A 27,235-nucleotide genomic window follows, 5' to 3' on the forward strand; every position below is an offset into this window, starting at 1 on the left:
TTCCTCAGAGCCAGCCTGACCCTGCCCTGGGCAGCTTGAGGTCATTCCCTCGGGGCCTGTGGGGGGTGATGGTGGGTTTGAAGATCGGGGTCTGTGCCCGTCCCCTAGGGAGAAGAGCGGGGAGGAGGGGTAAGACCAGGCTCGCTTCTTCGCGGGGCAAGAGCGGGCCTGGGCGGGCGGTGGCAGGTGTAACCCGCCCGCCTTTGCCTCAGCCTTTGGCGGGGGGGCCGGTGGCTCCCGCGCACGGCCCGGCGGCACCGCGCATGCGCATGAGGCCCGGGCGGGAGCGGGTGGGCGGGGCCGCTTGGCGCATGCGCAGCGCGGCGGCGGGAAGGGCGCGGGGCCGGACCCGCCATTGTGGCGCCGTTCGGACGGGCTGGGGCCGCCTGCTCTCCCTGTCCTCCTCCTCTGCTTGGTGCTGCCCGTCTTCGCCTTTTAGCGAAACGTGCCCAAAGCTTTTCTGCCCTTCAGCTGGGAGCTCCGGGTTCCCTGTGGGCTGGAGGCTGAGCGGGGCTGTTATTCCTGGTGAGCGGGCAGGGGCTCATTGCTCCTCCTGAAGAAGGGAGTGCTCTTGAGGGGAGAAAAAAGGTTATGGGGAGTGTTGAGGAGGTGGGAGCCCTCTGGTAGAGACGTTCTGTGGTAAAGAAAGAAGGGCCTATGGGAGGATGTATGGAGGAAGGGTCAGTGGCTTATTTTCCTGGGCTGGAGAAAGGTTTGGAGAGCACAAGGGGCTGTTCTGAAATCAAAAAGCAAAACTCTGAGCTCAGGATCTTCCTCTGGGGTGATGGGCATGGCTGTGCTGTGTGTGAGACAGAAGGCTCTTGCCTTCTTTAGAAGCACCGTAGTCGTAGGAGCCTCTGATCTGACGGGGAGTGGGAGGGTGAGGGTGTGTTGTCCAATCTGCTTGTGCTTGGCTGTGGGGCACCAGTCTGTGTTGTCAGAGGAGGGCTGGTTTGTTTTCTGGGCTCTTAACTGCTGGCCAGTGCCGACATCAAAACTTGGGGGAAGAGGGACTGTCAGCTGTTGGCCTGTGCACCCTTGGAACTTGATGGGTGAGCTGTTGGGAGCAAGCTCTACCCAGCACTGAGAAGAATGCTTTGAAGCAGGTTATTACAGGAATAAATACTAAAAAAGGGAGGTTTAAATGACACTATAAACCTGCATTTATTTAAGCACTCTGCCCCTTTATGGTTTTAAGCCCATTTAAAGACACACCTGTGAGTGGAGGGGGGGAAAAACATCTTCAGGTTTTTCTTTCGGGCCGTTCTCACATTACGATAGAGTCACCATTGAGCCCACTTATGGGAACGGTGCCACTGGTTCCCCAAAAGCTTTGGGGTCTGATCAGTCCTCACAAGCCAGAAAACTAAGCAATGTTGTGATGGCTGAGGAAGATGGTAGGTAGAAAAGTAAATTCATAGAGCAGAGGATTGAATACATAGATATTAATATTTACAAAGAACAATTCATTTGCTTAAAAAAATCTATGGTTTCTGGTAGCATATTTTTCAGCCTCTGTAGGATGGGAAGCCACCTCTTTGTTCTTTATTATTTTCCCTAGTACTAGCTTTTCACGAGTTTATAAACCAGTATGAGTTTGTAGATGCTGAATTAAGGATTATTTATTCTCTTGTAGTGACTGGCATTTACTCCAGTGTGATGTTGATACGATAGACAGTATTGAAATTATCTCCCAAACTCAAGAACTCTGTGTGGATGATTCTCCCCTGGATTTGGCTGAGCGAGCTCTGCACATCAGAGTTTTACATGTGAGATAAACTCTGCTGCTGTAATCCCAAAGTTGTAACTCTCTCCTGAGAAAGAAACGCTGCTTCTTGTCTTGATATTTAAAGGGAAAGGAGGTTTGGTTTTATGCTGTCAGCTAGCAAGAATCCATGAGTTTTAGTCTCTGTGAATTCTTCTTTCTGTGGATGATTATCAGATTCCTGTAATTTGCGAAGTGGCATTTTTGCAGAATTAGAACTGTCCCTTGAATATTATAAGATTGAAGTTTGCAACCAAGTTATGGCCCCTGGTGGATCTGACCTTCTTCCAGTGGTCTGGAGGTGGAGACGGCCACTTTGAGAGCAGGTGGGACAGAGCAATCTTGTCTCTGTCAGAGCTCACCAGAGTGTCCTTCTGAATAGCCTTCCAGCTAGATCCTGTGTCCCGGTATGTGCCCATGCTCTTTCCCAGCCATGACCAACCTGATTTGTAGTAAAAGAGACTGTAAAGGCAAACAGGAGTTTTGCAGTCTGAGTCCAAGTTTCTGCAAATGCTTTAACTTCTCAGAGTAGTCACTTGGGCTCTCTGAGGACATCCGTATCCTCTTGTAATAAATTGAAAATCTTGAAAGAATTCCTATAAAAGAACAAAGATGTTCACACGTGAGCTGCAACTGGTCTTTGTAATTGTACTATATCTTGTGGAAGATGGAATTTTAGGTAATAAGAAAATGAAAGCTTGATTGTAAAACTCGCACATTTCTGTTTGGGGTGGTTTTTTTGATCGGGATCATACTGCTCCTTTAAAATATAATTGCACCCATTAAGTTGGCAGTGGGCATCTAACTCTTAAGGCAAAGGCAGACCGTGTCTTTTCAAGTGCACTGATTTGAAAATTGAAATTGGCTTTTTCTCTGTTTGATGGGCTGCTCTCTAAATCAGAGTAATTAACTAAACTAAAGATTAACAACAGAGAGTGGGCCTCAGAGCTTGGAAAGCATGTGTCATGATTGCCCTTGTGCCACTTTTGTGCTGCTCGCTGAACTATTTTTGTTGGAGAGCGTTTGGATTTTAGAATTAGTTTTTACATGATACTGGATACTTTGGAGGATGAATAATGAGAGCCTTTCTGCTTCAGTCACTAATTCCTATCCAGAGGAGTTTCACAGTGACCATAAGTGCTGGCTGCCTCCTGGCTGTCCTCCATTCTGCACTGAAATCTGTTTATTGGCAGCAGAAACATCTCTCTGGTACAGAAATTACCGCCACCAGCACTCTCATTGCTCTAGGACAAAGCGTAATGCAAACTTCAGGTTTCCGAGCCAAGTGCTTTTGTTATTAATCTACAGATTAATAACTTTTGATAACAGAGTTGTGTTTCTTAATGAAAACTGTGTTACCGCCATTAGTTGCTGTTGATGGTTCTCAGGAGCAAACCACATGTTTTATTTCAGGTTTCACTGTACCCAGGAGACAGGTGGATACTGGAACTGAAGTGAGAGTATGTGATCCCTGGGTGATCATGACAGGAGTTTATGACATGGACAACACTAAAGTGTATTTATCTGATGTGAGTATGTGTTTAGTTAACAAAGAGCGGCTGCCAAAGGGAGTGCCATGATGAATTGTGTTAGAGATAGTTAGCACTAAGATATTTAGCACTAATAAGGAAACGAGAGAGAGAAGGAGATTAACCCTTGTGGTGTTACTTCAGTCTCTCACACACACACACTTCAGTTCACATTTCATCCTCTCCTTACCATGTCACAAACCTCTGCAGAAACACACGATTCTGTGAGTGCTTGTGGTAAAGGCACTGGGTTTTCCTTGAAAGGAGACACAACTTTCAGTGATCTTTGTCAGTTTGCAGCACCTGAGAATAAGTCTCAATAACCATTTCTCTAAGGAGCATTTTGAAGAGCTCCTGTCTTCTCACAATGGCTCTTAGCATAGAGTTCAGCCCCTTTCAGCCCTGGGGGGCCGCTCTAAGGTCTCCCTGGAGCCTTCTCTCCTCCAGCTGAACCCCCCCAACTCTCCCAGCCTGTCCTCACAGGGGGTGCTCCAGCCCCCCCAGCATCTCCGTGGCCTCCTCTGGCCCCGCTCCAGCAGGTCCGTGTCCTTCTGCTGTTGGTGCCCCAGAGCTGGACCCAGCCCTGCAGGGGGGGTCTCACAGAGCGGAGCAGAGGGGCAGAATCCCCCCCCTCTCCCTGCTGCCCACCTGCTCTGGGTGCAGCCCAGTTGTTCTGGTAACTGAGGCACAGCGTTCACTGCAGCACAGCCCAGGATTTCTCAGCTGTCACCCCCATCCTACCAAGTGTCCAACAACCAGCCGGAGCAGGTGACACAGTGCCCCAGGCACAGCCCCCCTCTGCGAACAGCCGCTGGCTCCCTGCCCAAAGTTAGGGGCAGAGATCACCCACCTCTGCCCGCTTGCAGGGACTCACTGTGCCTCCACCTCCCCTGCAGGAAAAGCACAAATTGATGCCCAACATGCAGCCACACCAGCATTGATTTATGGCTGTGAAATCTTCTAGTAGGGCTTAGAGCCCACAGGACAGCTGGTACAAGGGCCTTCTGGGGAGGAGTGGCTGAAAGCTGCCAGACAGAGAGGGACCTGGGGGGGTTGATAATGAGCCAGAGTGTGCCCAGGGGGCCAAGGAGGCCAATGGCATCCTGGCTTGTACCAGCCCTGGTGTGGCCAGCAGGGACAGGGAAGGGATCTGAGCCCTGGGCTCGGCACTGGGGAGGCCGCCCCTCGATTCCTGGGTGCAGTTTTGGGCCCCTCACCCCAAAAAGGCCATTGAATGACTCGAGCGTGGCCAGAGAAGGGCAACGGAGCTGGGGCAGGGTCTGGAGCACAGGTCTGCTGGGGAGCGGCTGGGGGAACTGGGGGGGTTCAGTCTGGAGAAGAGGAGGCTGAGGGGAGACCTCCTGGCCCTCTGCAACTCCCTGCCAGGAGGGGGCAGAGAGGGGGGGTGAGTCTCTGGAGCCAAGGCCCCAGCGCCAGGCCCCGAGGGAATGGCCTCAAGCTGCCCAGGGCAGGGTCAGGCTGGCTCTGAGGAAGGATTTCTGTGCAGAAGGGGCTGTTGGGCGTTGGAATGGGCTGCCCAGGGCAGGGGGGAGTCCCCGGGATCCCTGGGGGGGTTGAAGAGTCGGGCTGAGCCAGCGCTGAGGGATCTGGGGGAGTTGGGAAGGGTCAGGGGGAGGGTCATGGTTGGGCTGGAGGAGCTTCAGGGGCTTTTCCAACCCAGATGATTGTGATTCTTGCCTTTATCTTACTGACAACCATTTATTTGACTGACTGTAGGCCCATCAGCAGCTCCTGAAGGCAGCCAGGTGCCTCCAGGACTTTCTGGTAAAAGAAAGGTAGGCTCCTTTCACCGTGTTCATTTTATTACAAAAGCCTCAGTACCTCAACACACCTCAACCCTTAACAGAGCAACCGGAAAGAACAGAAACACAGCAAGAAACTGCTCACCAAAATACAGTGGGGCTTCCTAGAGAACAAGCATCAACAGGGACCTCCCGTGCCCCAGCTAGCAAAGCAGCAGCAATAACGCCTCTCGCAGAAGGTCTGTTTGCCCCCAGAGCTCCTTCCCAGCGCCGTTTCAGTGAGGCAGGCCGTGCTCGGAGGAGCGGGGCCCTGAGGTTTAAGATATTGGAGGAGGCAAAGAGCCGTTTGGCTGAGCGGAGGCTGGAATGCAGCACAGATGTCAAACGCTGCAGAGCTGCGCCCCCCAAACAAGCTCCTCTGCGTGTTCACACATTTGTATCACTGAGGCACTGGGTCTGCAACGGAGCGAGGTGTCTCCAAATATGCAGACAAGGGAGTCTGGGATTTTCAGTTGTTTTTTTTTTTTTAACTTGTTTCTTTTTTAAGATGTAGAAGGCAACACCTCACTGCCATGGAAGTGATCGATCCCCTCTTGCCAACAGGGCTGGGGCGCAGCCCAGGTGGTGATTTGCTGATTCCAACACACCTGCTGTTCTGGGTGCTGGGATGTTCTTTCCTGAGCTCTGGGGTGCTGGTGGCATTTGACTTTGCTCAGTTCTTTTTGGTCTTGGGGGTGTCATACTTCCTCTTGCTTGAGTACCACAGCAGCAGCGGGATCCCGATGGAGGGCAGGGTCATCACACCAAAAGCTGCCCAATCCAGCTAGAAAGAGAAATTGTTAAAAAAAAAAAGTCAAAACAAATCATACAGATGAGTCTTGCAGCCATCAGATCTCTTCTCAAAGCTTCTGGCTCAAATCCCACAGTGCCAGCTCCTTCAGAGAGACTTTTTATGTGGTAAGTTTCTGGACAACGGATACAGGTTAATTGCAATCCATGTTGTTGTTTTCCAGGTGACTGCAGCGCAAACAAAACACACCACAAACCGGCAAAAAGCCACCGTGCTGGGTTGCAGAGTTGCTGTGATGCAGTTTCAATTAAAGGTACTTACAAAGTGAGGGGAGAACCTCCTGTCAAACTCACGCTGAGCCAAGATTCCTCCCTGCCCAGGAGCACTAGTGAAACCAACCTGAAAAAAGTAAGGGGAAAAAGATTATATTTGCCACCTTTCCATGCATCCTGCCCTAACAAGCAGCTTGAAGAGTCAACTCACCACAACCTGTCCACCCTCCTGTGCCAGGTATGTGATGGTAGCAGAGGTGAAGTTGAAGTAACCAGCTTTAAGAGGCCGCAGAACCACAGTGTGGGACACGTTACTCGCTCTGAGAGCTGTGAGTTAAGGAAAATAGTTGCATTTCATCAAAGGAAGAAAAGTGAGGAGATAAGTAAAGGTGGATGAGTCAGTCCTGCTGATAGATCCGAGTCCTCTGCACTTACAGACGTCCAGACCCATCCAAGGCTGCGTCAGCTGCTCCTCCCTCACAGGCAGATGAATTGCACCAGGATCTGGCCCTGTTTGCAAGGAACTTTTTAAAATTTTAACAGCATCTTCAAGGAGACCAGAGATTTGCATTCAACACCCTGCTCAGGGTCTGGCACGCTGGAATTTCAGTGACAACGAAGGAAGACGGGAGAGCTACAGGATGCTCAGGGGGAAGGAGGAGTGATGGGAGAAATGTCACAACATGAAAAGATACGGAGCAATCCTGTCCCACTTGACGTTGAGCATCCCAGAGACAATGCCAAAATCTTCCGGGGGGAAAGAATCATCCGACAGCTCCACATCTAAAGCAGCACTAAATGCAACAAAGAAAGGAGTGAGAAGAGAGTCTTAGACTTGGTATTCTACTCACAGGGGACTGCACCAAAGAGAGACGACAGTTCCACGCTGACAGTTCAGCAGCTGGAAGAACTGATTTTTTGAACCATTAAAAAATCACCAATAGAAGATGGGGAGGAGAGTCAAGGTGTATTACAGGGAGACTGCAGAAAGAGAAAGGTAAAGCTGAGAGAAACTACAAAAAATATAGGAAACCAGATGTGAAAAATAGCTCACAAAGCCAGGCTGCGTGCATGGGGAGCAGAGTGTCACAAAGCACAAAAGTAACTAAACCAAGCTGGACCAACAGCCAGAGCAGCCACGAGGTGAAAGCAGGAAACAGCAAAAGCAGGGACACCAGAACAAGAAGAAAAAGGCAATTGCAGGGTCAAACCTTCAAATACTGTTGGTAAGCTCAGAGTTAAGGAGAGCAAAAGTAACAGCACGTCATGGAGCCTAAAACAGCCTCAAGCCCTGCAGACACACAGACATAATGTTTGCTTCGGGTCAGTACTAGAAGCCTGGACAAGGTTTACCTGGAGCCAACATTGTAGATGTTGTACTGCAAAGTCAAGTCCTTGCCCTCCACTGCGTATCTGTTTAATAAAGATTTGGAGGCCAGGAGCCTGGCGCCTTCCTCGCAGTGGGCCACATAAAACAGGGCAAACACAGCGAGAGCGAGGAGCTTCATCTAGATGCAAAAGAAAATGGAATGTCAGTGGCAATTTAACTACAAAAAGAACATGAACGGGACAACTAAACATTCAAGTGTAGCAAGATGTGAGCAACTGTCAACTGCACAGCAACATCGATAAAGGATTATCACAAACTGGCAGAAAATTACCCTCCCCACAAGTCTGCAACTGCCCCGAAAATACTTGTACACTTTCTGCAAGGAGGTAAGAAGCGGCACAGCGGGGTCCCAGACCAGCAGGCATGGAAGAAACGACAAACGTTTTCTCCCTTTTCAAAGCCCCAGCCAGTACCACTCCCCTTTATCACATCACAGTGATTGGAAAAGGTCTCAGATCACAAAAGCTCTTCTAGTAACTTTCAGAGCAAAAGCTCTGGCAATTAAGTTTCACTAGTTTTAGCAATTAACAGTTAATTGCCATTGCAGAGCACCGCAGCACTGTCTTACACAACTTCTCCCCATCAAATTCTCTATTCTCAGAGAATACCAGCTCCGCATTTTCAACATTTGCGCTTTCCTATTTCCAGCCACCAACTCCCTCCAGCGGCCTTTTGGTGCCCACAAGTCCCTGCTTCAGGCCACGTCTCCACTTCCCCAAGCCCAGAGGACAAGGAGACCACACGGTCACTGCATGTACAACCCAGCAGGAAACCTGAGAGTCTTTTCAACCCAAGAACTGCTCACGCGTCAGAGCCGCCCCTCCTGATAGCAGCGGACCCTTCCCTCCCCTCAGGCCTCCCCTGACACAGCCTTCACACCAGCATTTCCACCCGCGGTTCCCCACACACAGCGCAGAGACGCAAAGATAAGCTCAGAGATCCTGTCCCACGCAGCAGAACCCCCGGTTTTACCGACTGCTGCCCGCGGGAGACCCGGACACCGACCCTGCAGAGCAGCCCCTGCCGGGCCCCTCACATCCCCTCCAAGTCCACGGCGAGGCCACCGCCAGAAACCGGGAACAAGCCACCCCCGGCGCCCAGTCCCTCCCCACGGAGCCCCGCGCCTGCCCGCGGGCCCCTCACCGTGGGTGCCCCGCGGAAGGCCGAGTCAGCGCAGAGACCGCGGAAGTACCGCGAGCCGGAAATGGCGCCTCCGCGAGGGCCCCGCGGCACGATGGGAAATGTAGTCTCGGCCCGCTCATACGGGGGGGCGGGGGACTCCGCGCATGCGCAGAGCGCCTCTGGCCGCTGCCCGATCGCCTGCTGTGGGGCTGCCCGCGGGGGGAGGCGGCTTGAACCGAGTCCTGGGAACCTGCGAGCAGAAACACGGAATCATCCGGGTTGGAAAAGCCCCTGAAGCTCCTCCAGCCCAACCATGACCCTCACCCTGACCGTTCCCAACTCCCCCAGATCCCTCAGCGCTGGCTCAGCCCGACTCTTCAACCCCCCCAGGGATCCCGGGGACTCCCCCCTGCCCTGGGCAGCCCATTCCAACGCCCAACAGCCCCTTCTGCACAGAAATCCTTCCTCAGAGCCAGCCTGACCCTGCCCTGGGCAGCTTGAGGCCATTCCCTCGGGGCCTGGCGCTGGGGCCTTGGCTCCAGAGACTCACCCCCCCTCTCTGCCCCCTCCTGGCAGGGAGTTGCAGAGGGCCAGGAGGTCTCCCCTCAGCCTCCTCTTCTCCAGACTGAACCCCCCCAGTTCCCCCAGCCGCTCCCCAGCAGACCTGTGCTCCAGACCCTGCCCCAGCTCCGTTGCCCTTCTCTGGCCACGCTCGAGTCATTCAATGGCCTTTTTGGGGTGAGGGGCCCAAAACTGAACCCAGGAATCGAGGGGCGGCCCCTCTGGGGTGTCGCAAAAGGATAAAGAAGCAAAAACGTAACACAAGACAAAAAGGCAATGTTTCCCATACAATCTCAGCTCAGAATCTAAGTTTGTTTTGGTGACCAGGATTACTATTGCTATAACTATATAACTATTGCTATAAACAAATTTACAGTTGCTTAGTTCTAGAGTAGAACTATTGTATTTTTAAGATTTGTGATCAACAGAATGGTGATCTGAAATTGTGCTGTAGAAAGTACCTATTTTCATGTACTTTAGGTAAACTTAGCTCATTTTAATAGCAAAACCACACCTCTATAACTTAAGTTACCCACCTCTTCAGGAAGCCCTCCACCACTCCGAGCACACCGAGCACACATACATTAATAGGTAGATACTGCGATTTTAAAGGAATAAAATTAGCAAAGAGATGATATTGTGATAAAATACTAACAAATACTTATGCGTAGAGATGTGTATTTGTGTGTGTGTTTGGAACTTGGTGTGCTGCCACTGTGGCTGCCCAGTACCCTTTTCTCTGCAGAACTGTCATAAATACGAATTTGTTGTCTCTGTGTTTTAGGTGGCTCTTTGCACACTGGGTGAAGAACCCTGGTTTTGGGATGAGGAGAACACAGACTGCTGCCCCTGCACTACCCCAGACCCCACAGCCCCAGGGGAAGGCCCCAAGCCCTGCAGCGGAGCCGGCCCCAGCATGGCAGGGACACGTGGTGGGACAGGCCTGCACCAGGAAGGTGCAGCTGAAGGAATTCTCCTTGCCAGGACTCAGTTTCCCCTTAGGGAGAAGGGGACAAGTGGCCTGAAACTGTGATTTGGCTTTTCAGGAGGCTCACTGCTGAAGTTAATGCTTTGGGAAAGAAAACAAAGCTGCCAAGCAAGGGCGTAACGCAGGGAGCCAGAAGGTGGCCATACCTCCCCTCCTCTGTCTACTGCTCACGTTTCTCTCCATCTGTTCTTGAGGTTGGTGGGATTCTCCTCTTATCTCCTTCCTGAAGAGCTTTGGTAACAAGAGGGACAAAGAGGCGCGTCCCCACTTTGCCTTCAGTTAGTGACAAGCAGGTAGAGCAGAAGCCCGATGACCACCATGGCTCGCAGGAGCACCTCAACCAGGAGCAGCAGCACACCGACGACAACGATGGCCAGCAGCTCTGCCCAGCTCACCAGCGCTGCCAACTCCATAGAGGCTCTGTGAAGGGAGAAGAGGATGAGAGCAGGGAGCAGGACTTGGGTTAAATTCTTCAAACATCAGATGGGACACCTCTCCTCATGCACAGACCCAAAACTGCATCTTCATGTATGAGGGATGCTCTGTTTACCCAGCCCCACGCCAGAGAGGCTCCACCCTTCTGTTTCCCACAGATTAAGAAATGTCGTGACCTCCCTGTTACAAAACCAGTAACAAAACCGAAAGCCACTGGGGCCTGATTTTCAGTGCTGGAGGAAGCCTTGAGAGGTGACCTGTTCCCATGTTTCTCAGGCAGTTGCCTGCAGATCTCTGGTGGGAGAAGGGCCACAAATCCCCATCTCGGAACACATATTCCTCCTCACACACACAAATGAACAACCCATGAATCCACCTCTCCGGGACCCCAGACACTGGCTCCATGTACCAATTCTTTATCAAAATTCTCCACTCCCAACCTCTGTGAAGAGTCCTCCATACACCCATTTTCTTCTTTCCTGCTGAAGCACACACAGCTTATCCAAGCTGCAGACTATGGAAAGCATCACAGAGCTTAAATCAGCGTACACTGAACGGTGTGACCATAGGCTGGGCTTGTCTTTCCCACACCTCAGCAGGGTTTGCTGCACTGCCAGGATAGACTAGGACCCCATCGCTGAGAAAACACCTGTCCTTGGCCTAAGAAGCTTAGAGCTTCTAACAAAGAAGCTTGAATTTCACTGCAAAGCACCTTACTCAGGCAGCTACTGGCTATTAATGCATTCAACTTACTTCTACATGTTTTTCTTCCTGGCTAACCGTTGGTGGGTTAGTGTGAGCAGGTAACCATGAGAGGGGAAGACAAAGTCTTGTTACTGAGCTAAACAATTTAAGGGGAAAAAAATCACAGAATCATCTGGATTGGAAAAGCCCTTGAAGATCCTCCAGCCCGACCATGACCCTCCCCCTGACCGTTCCCAACTCCCCCAGATCCCTCAGCGCTGGCTCAGCCCGACTCTTCAACCCCCCCAGGGATCCCGGGGACTCCCCCCTGCCCTGGGCAGCCCATTCCAACGCCCAACAGCCCCTTCTGCACAGAAATCCTTCCTCAGAGCCAGCCTGACCCTGCCCTGGGCAGCTTGAGGCCATTCCCTCGGGGCCTGGCGCTGGGGCCTTGGCTCCAGAGACTCACCCCCCCTCTCTGCCCCCTCCTGGCAGGGAGTTGCAGAGGGCCAGGAGGTCTCCCCTCAGCCTCCTCTTCTCCAGACTGAACCCCCCCAGTTCCCCCAGCCGCTCCCCAGCAGACCTGTGCTCCAGACCCTGCCCCAGCTCCGTTGCCCTTCTCTGGTCACGCTCGAGTCATTCAATGGCCTTTTTGGGGTGAGGGGCCCAAAACTGAACCCAGGAATCGAGGGGCGGCCTCCCCAGTGCCGAGCCCAGGGCTCAGATCCCTTCCCTGTCCCTGCTGGCCACGCCAGGGCTGACACAAGCCAGGATGCCATTGGCCTCCTTGGCCCCCTGGGCACACTCTGGCTCATTATCAACCCCCCCAGTCCCTCTCTGACTGGCAGCTCTCCAGCCACCCCTCCCCAGGCCTGTAGCCCTGCTGGGGGTTGTTGTGGCCCAAGGGCAGCCCCCGGCATTTGCCCTCAGTGAAACTCCCCCAGTTGGGCTCAGCCCATGGCTCCAGCCTGGCCAGGTCTCTCTGCAGCCTCCCCACCCTTGAGAGATCAACACTCCCACCCAGCTGGGTGTCCTCTCCAAACTGACTGAGGGGGCACTCGATTCCTTCATCCAGAACATCAATAAAGATGTTAAACAGGAGGGGCCCCAAAACCCAGCCCTTGGGGACACCACTCGTGACCGGCCACCAACTGGATTTAACTCCGTTCACCACAACTCTTTGGGCTCGGCCATCAGCCAGTTTTTCACCCAGTGAAGCGTGTGCCCATCCAAGCCAGTTGAATGTTGTGGGAAAGGGAATCAGACAAGCTGGATACTTTCCTAGGCAGTCAGGCTGTGAAAGGCCAAGCGACAGTGGGTTTGTGCCCTCTTTCCTTGTCACTAACACTGAACGACTGGGCGGGCCCGACCAAAAGTGCATGGTGATAGAAATGGCTGCTGTGGGGATGCCTCCGGGCTGCAGGGCGAGGAGCTCTGCTCCGCGGGGCCGCCAGAGCCTCCGCGGCACCGGGAGGCTCTCAGGTCGCACCAGGCCGCTCCACGGAGACGCCGAAGGGGCGGCGGGGCCGCGGCCTCAGGAACTACCGCTCCCAGCGTGCCTCGCGGCAGAGCGCCTCTCCCATGATGCACCGCGCGTCGGGCGAGGCCACAGCGCTGCCGGGGAGGGGGGTTGGGCGTTGCGGCCTTCCCTTCCACACGGGGCTTTGAGTCCCGGATCCGCCTCGCCACCGGCCTGCGCAGCCGTCACACCCCGCACCCGGGGCCTTCCCGGTGCAGCGGGGAGCGCGGCAGGAGAAGGTCCCCCCGCCACCGCCCCATGGCGGCTCCTTCGCCCCCTTCGCGTCGCTGGGCGCCGGCGGCCCGCGCATGCGCAGCACAACGCGGCACCGCCCAGCGCTGCACGGCCCCACGCGCTGGGGCGTCACTTCTCAACCGAACCTGCTGGGAGCGGCGGGGAGGTGACGGGGGCGGAGCGCCGCCTCCTCATTGGACGCCGTGCCGGCGGAGCGGGGAGGGATTGGTGGTTGCGGGCGGGAGGCGGGGCGGGAGGGTCGCGGCCCGGTGAAGCGGCAGTTCTCGGCGCGGGTGCCTCGCGGTCGCTGTCTCCAGAAGGTTCCGTGCCCGCTGCCGCGCTCCAGCCGCCGCGATGATGGGCCCGCGCCCCGTCCTCGTGCTCAGTGAGTGCCGCCGCCGCCCGGGCCGCCCCCCGGGGCAGGGGGGCTGAGGGCAGGGCTCCCCTCTCCCTTCTCGCCTTCCCCGCCGCCATGTTGGGTTCCCCCTCGCGGCCGGGCGCTCCCTTACCGGGGCTCCCCCGGGGGTTCCGCTGGGCCCCGGCACGCCCCGAGCTCCCCCCGAGCTGTCCCTTCTCGCTCCCCGCAGACTCTCCACAGCCACTGCCCGCTCCGGAGGGGCCGTGCCCCCCTCCCCGCTCCACCCATGGGCCCGCTTTGCTCCGTGCGCGGGAGCTCTCAGGGCACCGCAGCCCCCGCTCCTCATTCCGCCTTTCCTGGCGGATCCTGACTCCTCTCAGCTTTTATTTCTCCTCGCGTGTTTTTCCTCACGTTGCTTTGAGCTGTCCCCTTTGAGCCCCTCGCACTGTGTGGTTCACCCTCCAACACGGGGCTGGCCATGGGGGTTTATTTCTGCTTGGGTTTCTCATTCTCACTCTCCATCTGCTCCGCTCGCCGGCAGCCCGAGGCGGGCTGCTGCAGGTCCCCTTTGCAGTAGGCCTCCTTACCTTCTTCTTGGGGCTGCTTTTACCGTTGCTTCCATTTTTTCTGTCTTATAAATCCATTACCACAAAGATCCAATCCTGAAGTAAATCTGTGCTCTTCCATCCTAGGCTTGTATTAAAAGAAAAGCGGCACCAAAACTAGAGATTCTTCAGGGCAGACCCTTTTGACAGTTACTCCCCAAGTGGTACAGCCATGGCTGCTCACCCTAATCTGCCACAGGCTGAGCAACACTAGTGTATAAAACTTAATTTTAAACGTGTATTGTACTTCACGTGAGATCTGTAACTTCTTTTTGACTGGGAACTGCAGCAATTCCTAGGCTGTGTGGGATCTTGCACATTCTGGTGGTTACTGCCTTTTGGTTTTCTTGGGGGAATAGGTTGTATTTCAGGGTTGCAAAGTTTTGTCTCCGTTGAATTGTGATGCTAATCAGAAATTCTGTTATAATAAGGAATGTTGTTTTCACTGACACTTCTCTAGGAATACATTTTCTGACAATGGCTGTGGTATATTGTAAACTCTTAATTTAGAACTGGTCACATATCAAGTGTGTGTGATGAGAGGCTATCTTTGCACTGTCAGTATCACAGTTTCAGTCTTGGGGTTCTTGGTAAGAGCAGATTAAAGTTTATTTGTACTTCTGTATTTTTTTTTCCTGTCTGCTTTAGGTCAGAATATGAAACGTGAGTCTGGAAGAAAAGTCCAGACTGGAAACATCACTGCTGCTAAGGTACTGTACTCTTATGTCATGCTATTTTGATTCTTCTTTTTTTGTGTGTGTGTGTGAGATATTTATTGTGTGGGGTTTTTTTTTTAATGTGTGTTATATTTAAGAGGGCAAACCGGCTCTGAAGCATGTTTTCTATAGCGTATATGTATCCAGAGTAGAAGCAGCATAGAAAATGAATTTTCAGTGTTAAAATAATAGGTGCGATGTAACTGAATGTCGGGGGTTTAACCCACCAAAACCTCTTTCTCTGCAAATTTTGAAAGTGTGTAATTTCTGACATCTGATTTGGATAATTACCGTGGTGCCAGTGCCCTTATAACCCCGGTGTTCTCACTCTCATGCAATCCTGCTGCATCTAAGCATGCCCAGGATCATTGGGTCACTTAAATTTTGCAGTGGCTGCTTGTGTCATATAGACTGTGAGTTTTTTTAGACTTTTCCATGCCTTCCTTTATTGCCTCATTTCTTTTGTTTGTCCTAGACTATTGCTGACATTATCCGAACGTGTTTAGGACCAAGAGCTATGATGAAGGTGAGAACTTTTGCTGAAATACTTCTCTGCATCCTGGCTAGAAACACTACACGTGCTATAGGTCGGTACAACTATCACTTCTTTTCTGGTTGCAGATGCTTTTGGACCCCATGGGTGGGATTGTGATGACCAACGATGGCAATGCTATTCTTAGAGAAGTAAGTTTCTCCTTAAGGATTGTCACGCTTAACATGTGAGCCGGAATCCTCCAGGATACGGTTACGTAGCTGCCACTGGAACGATGGTATTTTGTCTTCTATCTTGAGAGCCAGCAAGTATTAAACAGCAGTACTGAGAGAGGTGCTTGCTGGGGAGGAATTAAATATTTCCAGCAAGTGCTCTTCATCCTCAGAAAAGCAGGTTTGGTCCCAGGGTGGTGAATTTTCATGGAGGTTTTACAAAATGGACATCAGTTCTATGGTACTTGTAGCCATAATCACTTGCATCAAAACCTTGTGAGTAGATGCTTGTTTTTACAATGCCAGATAATTAGACCAAGAAATTATTGTTGTCTTTCAGGTGCAAGTGCTGTTAAAATAACATCACAAAAATGATAATGCCTGAATAACTGTGGGAGACACACAATATTGTGAAATATAAGGGCTTATTTTCAGTCTCAGAAAGAAGAGTCTTTGTTGTAGTTGGGCAGAATGCCTTTGATTGTTTAAAAGGTGTGGTATTTGTTCCACTGAAACTTCTTAAATTATGAACAGAACCATACCCCTTGCTTCTGTACAGATTCAAGTCCAGCATCCAGCTGCAAAATCGATGATAGAGATCAGCCGTACTCAGGATGAGGAAGTCGGAGATGGGACCACATCTGTAATTATCCTGGGTAAGGAGAGTGATTAAGACGTGTTTTTCATAAAGGGTCATGGCTGAAGTTTGCTATTTTTGCTCATCAGAGCCCAGTAAATGTGCCTTAATGAGACATACTTTTTATTTACCAATTTAATTGGTAATTAAATCTGATTTTTATTATTTTCTTTTTACCATGGAAGAGAATGCTTGGTTCATTAGACCCTTAGGTGATCACCTCAGAAAAGAACACAACTGGAAAATTGTCGTTTTTTTCCCTAAGATAAGCACAACTAAGTACAAAGAAAGGTGTAGATAACAGTAGAGCTCTCTGTATGCGTAGCAGATACTTTGTGCCTGGTATGCTGTTCTGGTGTCTTGACTTTTGATGTTATAACAACTTACCTGAAGAATTTTGGTGGGTTTGTTCGTTGTTTTTATTTTATTTTTTTTTTTCTTAGCTGGAGAGATGCTCTCCGTTGCTGAACACTTCCTTGAACAGCAGATGCACCCGACTGTGATCATTGGGGCTTATCGTAAGGCTCTGGATGACATGATCAGTATTCTAAAGAAAATTGGGTAAGTATGGGCTGTTGGGAGTTAGAAGGGATGTGGGGTTTCTCTCCTGCTTAAAGGTGATTCTCCAGGGAATCATGTTAGTGAAATAAATAAGATAATTGGAGAGGGACTCAATGGGATTATGAATAGATTGTAGTTTGGAGTAATACTCAGTTTACTGTTTGGTTTTTCCTTTCTGTCAGCACTTCAGTGGACGTGAACAACAAAGAGATGATGCTTAAAATCATAAAGAGTGCTATAAACACCAAGGCAATAAACCGCTGGTCTGACTTGGCCTGTAGCATTGCTCTTGATGCTGTTAAGACTGTGGAATTTGAAGAAAATGGCAGAAAGGAAATCGATATTAAAAAATACGCAAAAGTAGAAAAGGTGAGTGTGTTGTGAGCCATTTCTTATCTATGTGCCCCTTTGACATTCTGAACAAGCTGTTCCTAGGATGCAGTGGGAAGAGTTTTCTGCTACGGGTCTGCAGACATAACACTTAAAGATACTTCAGTCAGTGCTCTCAGCCTTGCTGGTTTACAGTGAAACCAGGGGCAGTTATTTCAACGCTTTCAGAATATTTGTCAAAAAGGTTGGTTTAAGTTGTTTTGGTTTCCATCTTCCAAACAACGTGTTGCCAGGCAGTAGGATGTGACCAGTTTCTCGAGTCCTTTCATAGCTCTTTAAGTCAGCATGCCCTTAAAATTAGATGCATCTTAAAATTAACTGGATGCATCGTGGTTGCTTGGGAGAGTTTTCCTTTTTTAGCACATGGGATGGATAGTTTCAGGAGCAGATACACAGGGTTTTGTAGACTAGACTGACTCATTTTGCCCCTTTCTCGTGTCTCTCAGATTCCAGGTGGTTTTAGTGAAGACTCGTGTGTTTTGCGTGGAATCATGGTGAATAAAGATGTGACTCACCCCAGGATGCGTCGCCTTATTAAGAATCCACGCATTGTCCTTCTGGATTGCTCGCTAGAGTACAAGAAAGGAGAGAGCCAGGTAAAGCAAGTCCTGTTAGAGATGTCCAGAGCTTTTCATTTAAGATTAATAAAGTAAAAAAATATAGATAGGTAGATAAAAGCCTGAGTAGCAAAAGGCTCTTCATGTTCTGCCTTTCAGAAACCTTTTTTCCACGTAGGCTAATTCTGCAGCAGGGTCAGTACCCTCGAGAAAAATGTAACTGAGGCTACAGAGCTTGGTGTATGTAAGCGATGGTCAAGAGTCAAACATTTCTGTGCTTTAATTAACATTAATGTTAAACTGACACTGTGTCACCATTAATTTGATCAGTATTTTTCACTGTGTAGTTCTTAACCTGTTCCCCAGGTGATATGGGAGGAGTTAAGATCACTCGAGCCAGGGGGTGTCTGTGTAACTCGGTGAAGGGTTGGGAGGAATTAAGTGAGATATTTCCACCTTTTTTTGCACAGACTGATATTGAAATAACACGGGAAGAAGACTTTGCCCGCATCCTGCAGATGGAGGAAGAGTACATTCAACAGATTTGTGAGGATCTGATGAGAGTCAAGCCAGATCTGGTCATCACAGAAAAAGGAATTTCTGGTAATAACACATTGATCCTTCTTTGTGTTGAATTTATCTTAATAAGGTTCGTGCTGTGTTAAATGCACTGTTTAGTAAATTAAAAAAAAAAAAAACAAAACCAAAAAAAGGTTCCAACCAAAAAACCAAAACAAAATCAAAACACACCAACCATGGAAAAAAAAATAAAAAATCCACAAAACTGATTTTGAACACAACCCTGTTTTTTAGCTTTCTAGCAAATAGGTCTACATTGGAGGCATTCAAGTTGGTTCTTGAGGTTTCCTTGTGAACACGGACACTTAAAATAATATTTTGCTTTTCCAGCATTTGGAAACGATACCAAAGTATAAGTGAGGATGAGTCCAGCAAACTGGAAAGCTGCACTGGGATTTTTGCCTTGCAGCTTGCTTTAAGAAGCTACGTTTAGGTTTTTCTTGCCATAACCCTTTTTTACTTTAAAGACACATCAAGTTTGTTGTCATACCACTGATTGATCAATAAAACTGCACAAACCTGATTTCAGACTTGGCCCAGCACTACCTGATGAGAGCCAACATCACCGCCATCCGCAGGGTGAGGAAGACAGACAACAACAGGATCGCCAGGTAAACGCTGTGTATGGTTTGGAGTTTTCATTCTTATCTCGCCCTTTCTCCCCAGTTTTTGAGTTTTCATTCCTGTCTCGCCCTTTCCTCCCAGTTTCCATTTGAGTTTTCATTCTTATCTCACCCTTTCCCCACAGGTTTTTTTTGAGTTTTCATTTCTGTCTCACCCTTTCCTCCCAGTTTCCATTTGAGTTTTCATTCTTATCTCACCCTTTCCCCCCAGGTTTTGAGTTTTCATTCCTGTCTCACCCTTTCTTCCCAGTTTCCATTTGTGAGCATTTAACCCGACTGTTGTTGGGGTTCTAGGGCCTGTGGAGCTCGCATCGTGAGTCGCACAGATGAGCTGCGGGAGGAGGACGTGGGAACTGGAGCCAGGCTCTTTGAAGTTAAAAAAATAGGAGATGAGTATTTTGCCTTCATCACTGATTGCAAAGACCCCAAGGCTTGCACTATCATTCTGCGTGGAGCCAGCAAGGAAATCCTAGCAGTAAGTTATTACACGTTCTGCTTCCCTCTCCTGTCCTGGCCACCTTCGTGGTGTCTGTCAGTAAGTCATCACTTCCTCCTGAGTGGCTTTTGGGTGCAAATGAAGCAAGTGTGGGTTTCCTCTGAGTTCTGGAGTGACAAAGAATTCCCATCCCGTGGGCTGTACTGTACAGTGAGGCAAAACCTGCGTGCTGCTGGAGCCAGCCCTGCTGACTGGGGTGTGCCACAGATCCCCAACACCCTTAAATCTCCTTCTGTGCCCGTTTCAGGAGGTGGAGCGCAACCTCCAGGACGCCATGCAGGTGTGTCGCAACGTCCTCATCGACCCGCAGCTGGTGCCAGGTGGGGGAGCAACTGAAATGGCTGTTTCCCATGCGCTGACGGAAAAATCCAAAGGCATGACAGGGGTGGAGCAGTGGCCCTACCGAGCAGTTGCCCAGGCTCTGGAAGTCATTCCCCGGACACTGATCCAGAACTGCGGTGCTAGTACCATCCGTGTGCTGACCTCGCTCAGGGTAAGGCACCAGGGGCTCCTCGGAAGAGATTCCCAGAAACATCTGGGTTGGAAAAGCCCTTGAAGATCCTCCAGTCCAGTCATTAACCCAACATTGACAGTTCCCAACTCCCCCAGATCCCTCAGCGCTGGCTCAGCCCGACTCTTCAACCCCCCCAGGGATCCCGGGGACTCCCCCCTGCCCTGGGCAGCCCATTCCAACGCCCAACAGCCCCTTCTGCACAGAAATCCTTCCTCAGAGCCAGCCTGACCCTGCCCTGGGCAGCTTGAGGCCATTCCCTCGGGGCCTGGCGCTGGGGCCTTGGCTCCAGAGACTCACCCCCCCTCTCTGCCCCCTCCTGGCAGGGAGTTGCAGAGGGCCAGGAGGTCTCCCCTCAGCCTCCTCTTCTCCAGACTGAACCCCCCCAGTTCCCCCAGCCGCTCCCCAGCAGACCTGTGCTCCAGACCCTGCCCCAGCTCCGTTGCCCTTCTCTGGCCACGCTCGAGTCATTCAATGGCCTTTTTGGGGTGAGGGGCCCAGAACTGAACCCAGGAATCGAGGGGCGGCCTCCCCAGTGCCGAGCCCGGGGCTCAGATCCCTCCCCTGTCCCTGCTGGCCACGCCAGGGCTGGTACAAGCCAGGATGCCATTGCCCTCCTTGGCCCCCTGGGCACACTCTGGCTCATTCTCACCCCCCCAGTCCCTCTCTGACCGGCAGCTCTCCAGCCACCCCTCCCCAGGCCTGTAGCCCTGCTGGGGGTTGTTGTGGCCCAAGGGCAGCCCCCGGCATTTGCCCTCAGTGAAACTCTCCCACTTAGCCTCAGCCCATCGCTACAGCCCTTTCCTGCCACGTCCCACCCCTTAATGCCCTTCTGGGAGCAGCTTTTTAGTAATTAAGAGTTTTACATTAAAAGAAACCTGTGTTGAAGTAACCAAGCCGTTGAAGGTGATTGAAAGATTGTCGCTGCTTTTGCGTTACCTGGGCTGCAGACACTTACTGTGGTTTTGTACCAAATTTGAAAGCATGAAAATGTAATTAAATAGCTCGATTGAGGTACCAGAGTTTAAAAACAAAACAACAAAACCCTAAGGTTGAACATAATTAAAATATTTGAGTTCACATTTGGATAGTGCAGGACAGAATATCTCCAAGTGGTGCTCAGTAACATGCTGTATAAACTCCAAAACAGAAAAATCCAATGATGATTTTACTGTTTTCCTGAGCTTGTAGTCAGTTTGAGTTTCCAGAAGGTGAATTTGCTGTGAATTTTTACTCTGATGGTGACGTGTCATTCTATTTACAGGCAAAACACACTCAAGAAGGCAGCCAGACGTGGGGAGTGAACGGTGAGACCGGAGCCTTAGTTGATATGAAGGACCTGGGGATCTGGGAGCCTTTAGCAGTCAAATTGCAGACCTACAAAACGGCCGTAGAGGTGAGGAGAAGGGCAGGGGGGGGACAAAAGAGACTCTGTACCACCACAAACCCAGCGGGGTGCGTGCTGGTGTCTCTTGCTGACAGGAGCTGTGCTGCCAAGGGATGCAGATTTTTAATTCTGTGGCTAAAATTTGTTGTGTTCCATCCCATGGTTTTCTACAACCTGTTCAGACAATCCTCACGAGGATGGGCTGAGAAATTCAGTGCCAGCAATGGGCTGGATTCTTAACTGGTGGCCTTTGGGAGCTTCTGCCCTTTGGCCTTGTGTAAGCTGCCCTCCCCCTGTTAAGAGATCCCGTTCTGAGCGTGTTGGATCAAAGGTGGTTGGTTAAAGGGATGTTCTGTCCTTCTGTCAGTCAGCTAAAAATAATTCATGTCCCTTTTTCCACGGGGTAACCCCCTGAGGTGCCCGAGCCCCTTCCTGCTCCCCCCTGCCTGGGCCAGGCCCCGTGTCCTTTCCACGTGCTGTGCTGAGAGAATCATTTAATCAAAGGCAGATGCTTCTTAGCGGTGAAAGCGGAGTAGATCGGATTTTTTTTTTTTTCTTAGTGATGAGCTGACTAGATCTGTGTGTGGGGTTTCTCCCTAGACGGCAGTTCTCCTCCTCCGCATCGATGACATTGTTTCGGGGCACAAAAAGAAGGGTGATGATCAAAGCAAGCAGCCTGCAGCACCCGAGGCAGCCCAGGAGTAAGAGGGGTCACGTCACCCGTGGAGGAAGCAGGTGCCTCCGCCGGGAGGAGAGCTGGAGGGAGCGACCCAGGGCTGAGGCTGAGCTGGGCAAAAGTTTGTCTAATGTCTGTGGGAGGGATTGGGGGGGGGGGGAAAGCCCACAACCGTGGGGAAAGGGCTGATGTATCATGTGAGTGCCCCTGCTTTGAGTGGAGAAACTAATTTAAGTCGTGGGACTGTAACTTCTCCTTAACTGTTTGCCTCAAAAATAAACCACGTCATTTCAGTCTGCCTGTGCGTGAGGAGGGGAGGGAGGGCGATGGGCTGTGCAGGGCCGTGGGGCCGGCTGGGGGCTGCCCCTTGAGGCCGCTAACACCGTCTCTCCACCCCCCAAAATCTTTTTTTTGAAGGGTGGCGGCTCCTTTAAGAGGGTTCTGCGCGGCCCCTTTAAGGCGGGGGGGGGGGCCGGAGGTCTCGGCGCGGTCACGTGAGCGGGGCGATCGCAACATGGCGGCGCGCACGGTGCTGCTGAGCGCGCTGCTGGCGGCGGCGGGCGCGGCCCGGGCCGGGGCTGCGGGCGGCCGCCGGGTGAGCGGCGGGGGACGGCTCGGGGGGGTCCGGGCGGGGTTGGGGGGGGCCCGCCGCGGCTTCCAGCCTCTGCTGGGGCGCTCGGCCGGCGGGGGGGAGCGGGCCGGGCCCCCGGGGGGCTCCTGCCCGATCGCGGCGATGCGCGGCTCAAAGCCGGGGGGCTGGGGAGGAGAGCGGCTTCCTCGGGTCTCGCAGCCGCGGGGCCTGGAGGGAACCGGCGCCTGTGTCCGTCCTGCACGTGAGGGGGGTCCCTGCGCTGCCCACCCCGGTCCCGGTGCCACCCGCCTCCGTCCCTCGTGTCCCCGCTGTCTCCGGGGGCGCTGGGGGCCCCGTGGCTGCGGGCAGGGAAGTGGCTTCAGTGCCGGAAAGCAGCGGGTGGGAAGTGCTGACCGAGCGTGTTGAGCAGCTCCCGGGCCGGGGCAGGACTTGGCGCTCGCAAAAACTCGCCATGAGGCCGAGGCGTTTCATGTCCCTCCTCTGAGCAGGGACCTGCGTGTTCGGAATCACCCCGCGCTGGGTGGGACCGAGCCCGGCTGAGACCTTCCGCTGGGGTCCTGATTGTCAGCGGCTGAACGGGAGCCAGAGTGTGCCCAGGGGGCCAAGGAGGGCAACGGCATCCTGGCTTGTACCAGCCCTGGCGTGGCCAGCAGGGACAGGGGAGGGATCTGAGCCCTGGGCTCGGCACTGGGGAGGCCGCCCCTCGATTCCTGGGTGCAGTTTTGGGCCCCTCACCCCAAAAAGGCCATTGAATGACTCGAGCGTGGCCAGAGAAGGGCAACGGAGCTGGGGCAGGGTCTGGAGCACAGGTCTGCTGGGGAGCGGCTGGGGGAACTGGGGGGGTTCAGTCTGGAGCAGAGGAGGCTGAGGGGAGACCTCCTGGCCCTCTGCAACTCCCTGCCAGGAGGGGGCAGAGAGGGGGGTGAGTCTCTGGAGCCAAGGCCCCAGCGCCAGGCCCCGAGGGAATGGCCTCAAGCTGCCCAGGGCAGGGTCAGGCTGGCTCTGAGGAAGGATTTCTGTGCAGAAGGGGCTGTTGGGCGTTGGAATGGGCTGCCCAGGGCAGGGGGGAGTCCCCGGGATCCCTGGGGGGGTTGAAGAGTCGGGCTGAGCCAGCGCTGAGGGATCTGGGGGAGTTGGGAACGGTCAGGGGGAGGGTCATGGTTGGGCTGGAGGAGCTTCAGGGGCTTTTCCAACCCGGATGATTCTGGGATTCTCCAGGTGTCGATGCAGTACAACCCCGGCTGGAACAACTCCTCCGTCAACCTGCTCCATGTGCGGGCAGTGGGGCCCAGTGACACCCTGCACTTCATCTGGAGCAGTATCGGGGCCCCTGCGGTGCTGCTGGTGGCTACGGAGAGCAGGACCAGCTCCCTGGGCATCAACTGGACCCAGCTGCTCTCACCCACTCCAGTGGGTGCCATCTGGATCGACCCTCCTAGCAGCGTCATCTACTCCACAGCCGTTGTTTTCACCAAGGTACCCCTGAGGAAGTTGGCTCTGCCCCAGGAGAGCTGCCCCATGGTGGAAGGGGTGCGGGGTGTTGCTTGGGGCAGAGCAGGTCGGTCTCAGCTGCAGCAAAGCGGCCCCTTGTGTGTTCTACCCTGGTTATCTCCGGCTTGAGCTGTGATGGTGCCTTGAGACGTTTGTTTTCTGTTTGTTTTCTGGTGGCAGTGGCAGCCCATGGACCGTAGCACGAAGCGGTGGTGTCCACAGCACCTGCTAGTGGCTCCCAGCCCCTCTCCCCTTCCTTCTCCCTAGGTGTTTGAGTACAGCCAGGCCCAAACGCTGGAAGAATTCTTCTACCCCACGTACAACCTGGCTGACTTTTCCTGGGACAGCGTCAATCACACCCTGAACCACACAGCCCTGATGGCCGAGTTCACGGGCGTCCCGGCCACCGACCCCAGCGGCAGCTTCTCCAACGGCAGCCTGGCGTTTCGGGTAAGGCCACGGGGGCAGAGAGGGGCTCGATGCTGCAGGTGAACACACTGAATATCACGTCCAAAGCACCTTCTGGAGAGGGAACGTTGCTCTTTGGTGTCCCGTGGGGTGACTCTTGTCCCTCTGACCCGTGTCCCCTGCAGGTGACAGCCTATGAGGCCAGTGGCCGTGACAGGCCCCTGCCCAGCCTCCTGCACACAGCAAACAGCTCTAAAGTGGAGTTTGTCCTGGCTGGGGTGGCTCCACGGGGCAACAGCTCCCGATTTGTGCTGGAGGTGGCCACAGTGGAAGAGACGGGGGTGGTGCAGAAGCTGCGTTCAGCGCGCTCCATCGATGATGAGTACACTCCCACCATCTTCGAGGTGAGCGTGGGGACGTCCCCTGCTGCGGGAACGAGGGTGGGGGGGATGTGGAGCAGCCCAGGCAACTTGTGGCTCCCCACTATGGCCGTGAAGACCGTCTGCACTTGGGCCACAACAACCCCCAGCAGGGCTACAGGCCTGGGGAGGGGTGGCTGGAGAGCTGCCGGTCAGAGAGGGGCTGGGGGGGTGAGAATGAGCCAGAGTGTGCCCAGGGGGCCAAGGAGGGCAATGGCATCCTGGCTTGTACCAGCCCTGGCGTGGCCAGCAGGGACAGGGGAGGGATCTGAGCCCTGGGCTCGGCACTGGGGAGGCCGCCCCTCGATTCCTGGGTGCAGTTTTGGGCCCCTCACCCCAAAAAGGCCATTGAATGACTCGAGCGTGGCCAGAGAAGGGCAACGGAGCTGGGGCAGGGTCTGGAGCACAGGTCTGCTGGGGAGCGGCTGGGGGAACTGGGGGGGTTCAGTCTGGAGAAGAGGAGGCTGAGGGGAGACCTCCTGGCCCTCTGCAACTCCCTGCCAGGAGGGGGCAGAGAGGGGGGGTGAGTCTCTGGAGCCAAGGCCCCAGCGCCAGGCCCCGAGGGAATGGCCTCAAGCTGCCCAGGGCAGGGTCAGGCTGGCTCTGAGGAAGGATTTCTGTGCAGAAGGGGCTGTTGGGCGTTGGAATGGGCTGCCCAGGGCAGGGGGGAGTCCCCGGGATCCCTGGGGGGGTTGAAGAGTCGGGCTGAGCCAGCGCTGAGGGATCTGGGGGAGTTGGGAAGGGTCAGGGGGAGGGTCATGGTTGGGCTGGAGGAGCTTCAGGGGCTTTTCCAACCCGGATGAGTCTGGGGTTCTGTGATCTCCTGCCCTCACCCCACCGCCGTTGCTCTCCCCCCACCAGATGCTCTCCCTGGTCGCCGAGTCCCAGAATGGCAGCTCCACACTCAGCTTCCTGCAGTGGAAGGCGACAGCCTACGGCTCCCAGACCCCCAGGCGTGAGGACAACATCCAGTGCCGCTCTCGTGGCCTCCAGGCAGCCAACTGGACCCTGCCCGCCTCCAGCGTTGTCCGTGCCTACTTTGGGGAGGGTGTAGGCAGCACCTACACCGTCAGTGCCATCAATATCTCTTTTGGGGGAGAGGATGGAAAGGTTTACCAGGAGAAGCGCTACCTGAGCTGGTGAGTGGGGTCTGTTGTGTGTGAAATGCTGCTCTCCCAACTGAGAACTTGGGGGCAACGCGAGGTTAGAGGGTTTATCGGTTTAATAACTATCTCCTTTCAAAAGGGTGTGTTTTCTTATACTCCTGTAGCCAGGGGGTTTGCAGTTTATTGATGCCCTCCCTCACTCCTCCCCCTCTCCTGCCCCACGTGGGATTCTGCCAAGAAATCCTGATCTGTCCCTGTCAGGGCCAAAAGCCCCGGATATTCCCCCCGTGGGCCACGGCTGATCCCCGCCCCACAGGTGATTTCTCTCCTCCTCTCCTGCAGGTCGGCGCTGCTGGGCTTCGGGCAGCCCCCCAAGGACACCTTCTCCCCCCTCGTCATCTCCATCATGGTGGTGGCACTGGGCACCCCCGTGGGGATGCTGCTGGTGGGCAGCTGCCTGGTTCTCCTGGCCCAGAGGAAACGTTACTCCGAGTACGACCCCATCAACTGAGTGGGACGCTCTCTGGAGAGACCCCCAGGATCCTTCTTGTCGCCAGGAAACGACCGTGGCTGCTGCAGGGGCTCCAGTGTCTGCAATCTCCTCTCTGTCCTCCCTCTGTCCCTGCAGCCCAGGCTCGGAGGGGACCAGGGCGACATTTGCAGCAGTTGCCCACGTCGCATATCGCTCTGTCCTGCTGCCTCTTACTGCCCAGGTCCTGCATCGAATTTCACTTCTTCCTCTGTTTTCCCCTGACCCATCCAGCCAAGGGAAGTGACTAGTGGGAGTCGGTCAGGGTCGCCTTGAGCCGCGGGATGATCCTCCTCCTCCCAAGGGATAAACCCACTGTTGTTGTGTCTGCAGCAGCTGGGGCTGGGCCTTCCGGAACGCTCCAGGGTTCTTTGGGTGCCTCCAACCCAGGAGCAGGGCTGCAGGGCAGGGCTGGGGACCAGTTACTGCTCCTGCCAGCGTGCAGGGTGCCTTGCTGCTTCTCGCTGTGCTGGGGGCATCCCAGGACAGCCCCCCTCAACCCAGCTGGGCCTCACAGACTCCCCAATCCCCAACAAGCACTTTCTGCTGTGCTGGCCTTGCTGAGGGCTGCTGGTGCAAGAGGGAAACCCAGTGCTGCTTTGCGGCAGCTGCTTGAGCTCAGGTATGTCCTGTCAGCCCATAAAGGGCTGATCCAGCCCTTGCTCTCGGCCGTTGGCTCTGCAGGGCTGGCTCGGAGGTGCTCTCCAGGTGCTTGGAGCCATGGGGCAAGTGTGGTCTGTGGCTGCTGGGTGTTTGCAAAGGTACCTGTCACTTGGGGGTGTGCTGGGTTTTCACGTTCTCCATCACTGACTTTTCTTCGACCAAGTAAAGTGGATT

General features: G+C 53.6%; 3 protein-coding genes and 1 long non-coding RNA gene across 6 annotated transcripts; 3 read left to right on the forward strand and 1 right to left on the reverse strand.

Moving 5' to 3' along the window:
* Nucleotides 1-367: 367 nt before the first annotated feature.
* Nucleotides 368-6,176, forward strand: LOC141971485 (uncharacterized). Its single transcript, XR_012635285.1, has 4 exons — nt 368-525; nt 1,637-1,769; nt 3,179-3,294; nt 6,071-6,176. It is a non-coding gene; the product is annotated as an uncharacterized LOC141971485 (long non-coding RNA).
* Nucleotides 5,100-8,758, reverse strand: SSR2 (signal sequence receptor subunit 2). Of its 2 annotated transcripts, none has more exons than XM_074928862.1 (6): nt 8,653-8,758; nt 7,473-7,627; nt 6,815-6,913; nt 6,331-6,439; nt 6,169-6,246; nt 5,100-5,880 (listed from the first exon to the last, which is right to left on the reverse strand). In XM_074928862.1, the coding sequence occupies exons 2-6, from the start codon at nt 7,625-7,627 to the stop codon at nt 5,770-5,772; spliced, it is 552 nt and encodes a 183-aa protein (XP_074784963.1). In that variant the 5' UTR covers nt 8,653-8,758; the 3' UTR covers nt 5,100-5,769. The 2 variants fall into 2 exon arrangements, with proteins under 2 accessions (XP_074784963.1, XP_074784964.1); XM_074928863.1 differs by lacking the exon at nt 8,653-8,758 and adding an exon at nt 8,515-8,608.
* Nucleotides 8,759-13,307: 4,549 nt separating this feature from the next.
* Nucleotides 13,308-22,019, forward strand: CCT3 (chaperonin containing TCP1 subunit 3). 2 transcript variants are annotated; one of them, XM_074928825.1, is made up of 14 exons: nt 13,392-13,437; nt 14,664-14,725; nt 15,207-15,257; nt 15,353-15,415; nt 15,996-16,092; nt 16,517-16,634; nt 16,817-17,003; nt 17,471-17,620; nt 18,052-18,184; nt 18,690-18,771; nt 19,078-19,258; nt 19,527-19,772; nt 21,055-21,186; nt 21,778-22,019. In XM_074928825.1, exons 1-14 carry the CDS (start codon nt 13,407-13,409, stop codon nt 21,880-21,882), a joined length of 1,638 nt encoding a protein of 545 aa, XP_074784926.1. In that variant the 5' UTR covers nt 13,392-13,406; the 3' UTR covers nt 21,883-22,019. The 2 variants fall into 2 exon arrangements, with proteins under 2 accessions (XP_074784925.1, XP_074784926.1); XM_074928824.1 differs by lacking the exons at nt 15,207-15,257; nt 15,353-15,415 and having other exon boundaries at nt 13,308-13,437; nt 21,778-22,018.
* Nucleotides 22,020-22,345: 326 nt separating this feature from the next.
* GLMP (glycosylated lysosomal membrane protein) lies at nt 22,346-27,235 on the forward strand. The gene is made up of 6 exons (XM_074928850.1): nt 22,346-22,448; nt 23,664-23,921; nt 24,204-24,386; nt 24,530-24,748; nt 25,625-25,902; nt 26,212-27,235. The coding sequence occupies exons 1-6, from the start codon at nt 22,368-22,370 to the stop codon at nt 26,378-26,380; spliced, it is 1,188 nt and encodes a 395-aa protein (XP_074784951.1). The 5' UTR covers nt 22,346-22,367; the 3' UTR covers nt 26,381-27,235.

Source organism: Athene noctua, chromosome 29, assembly GCF_965140245.1.
Source record: "Athene noctua chromosome 29, bAthNoc1.hap1.1, whole genome shotgun sequence".
Lineage (NCBI taxonomy): Eukaryota > Metazoa > Chordata > Aves > Strigiformes > Strigidae > Athene > Athene noctua.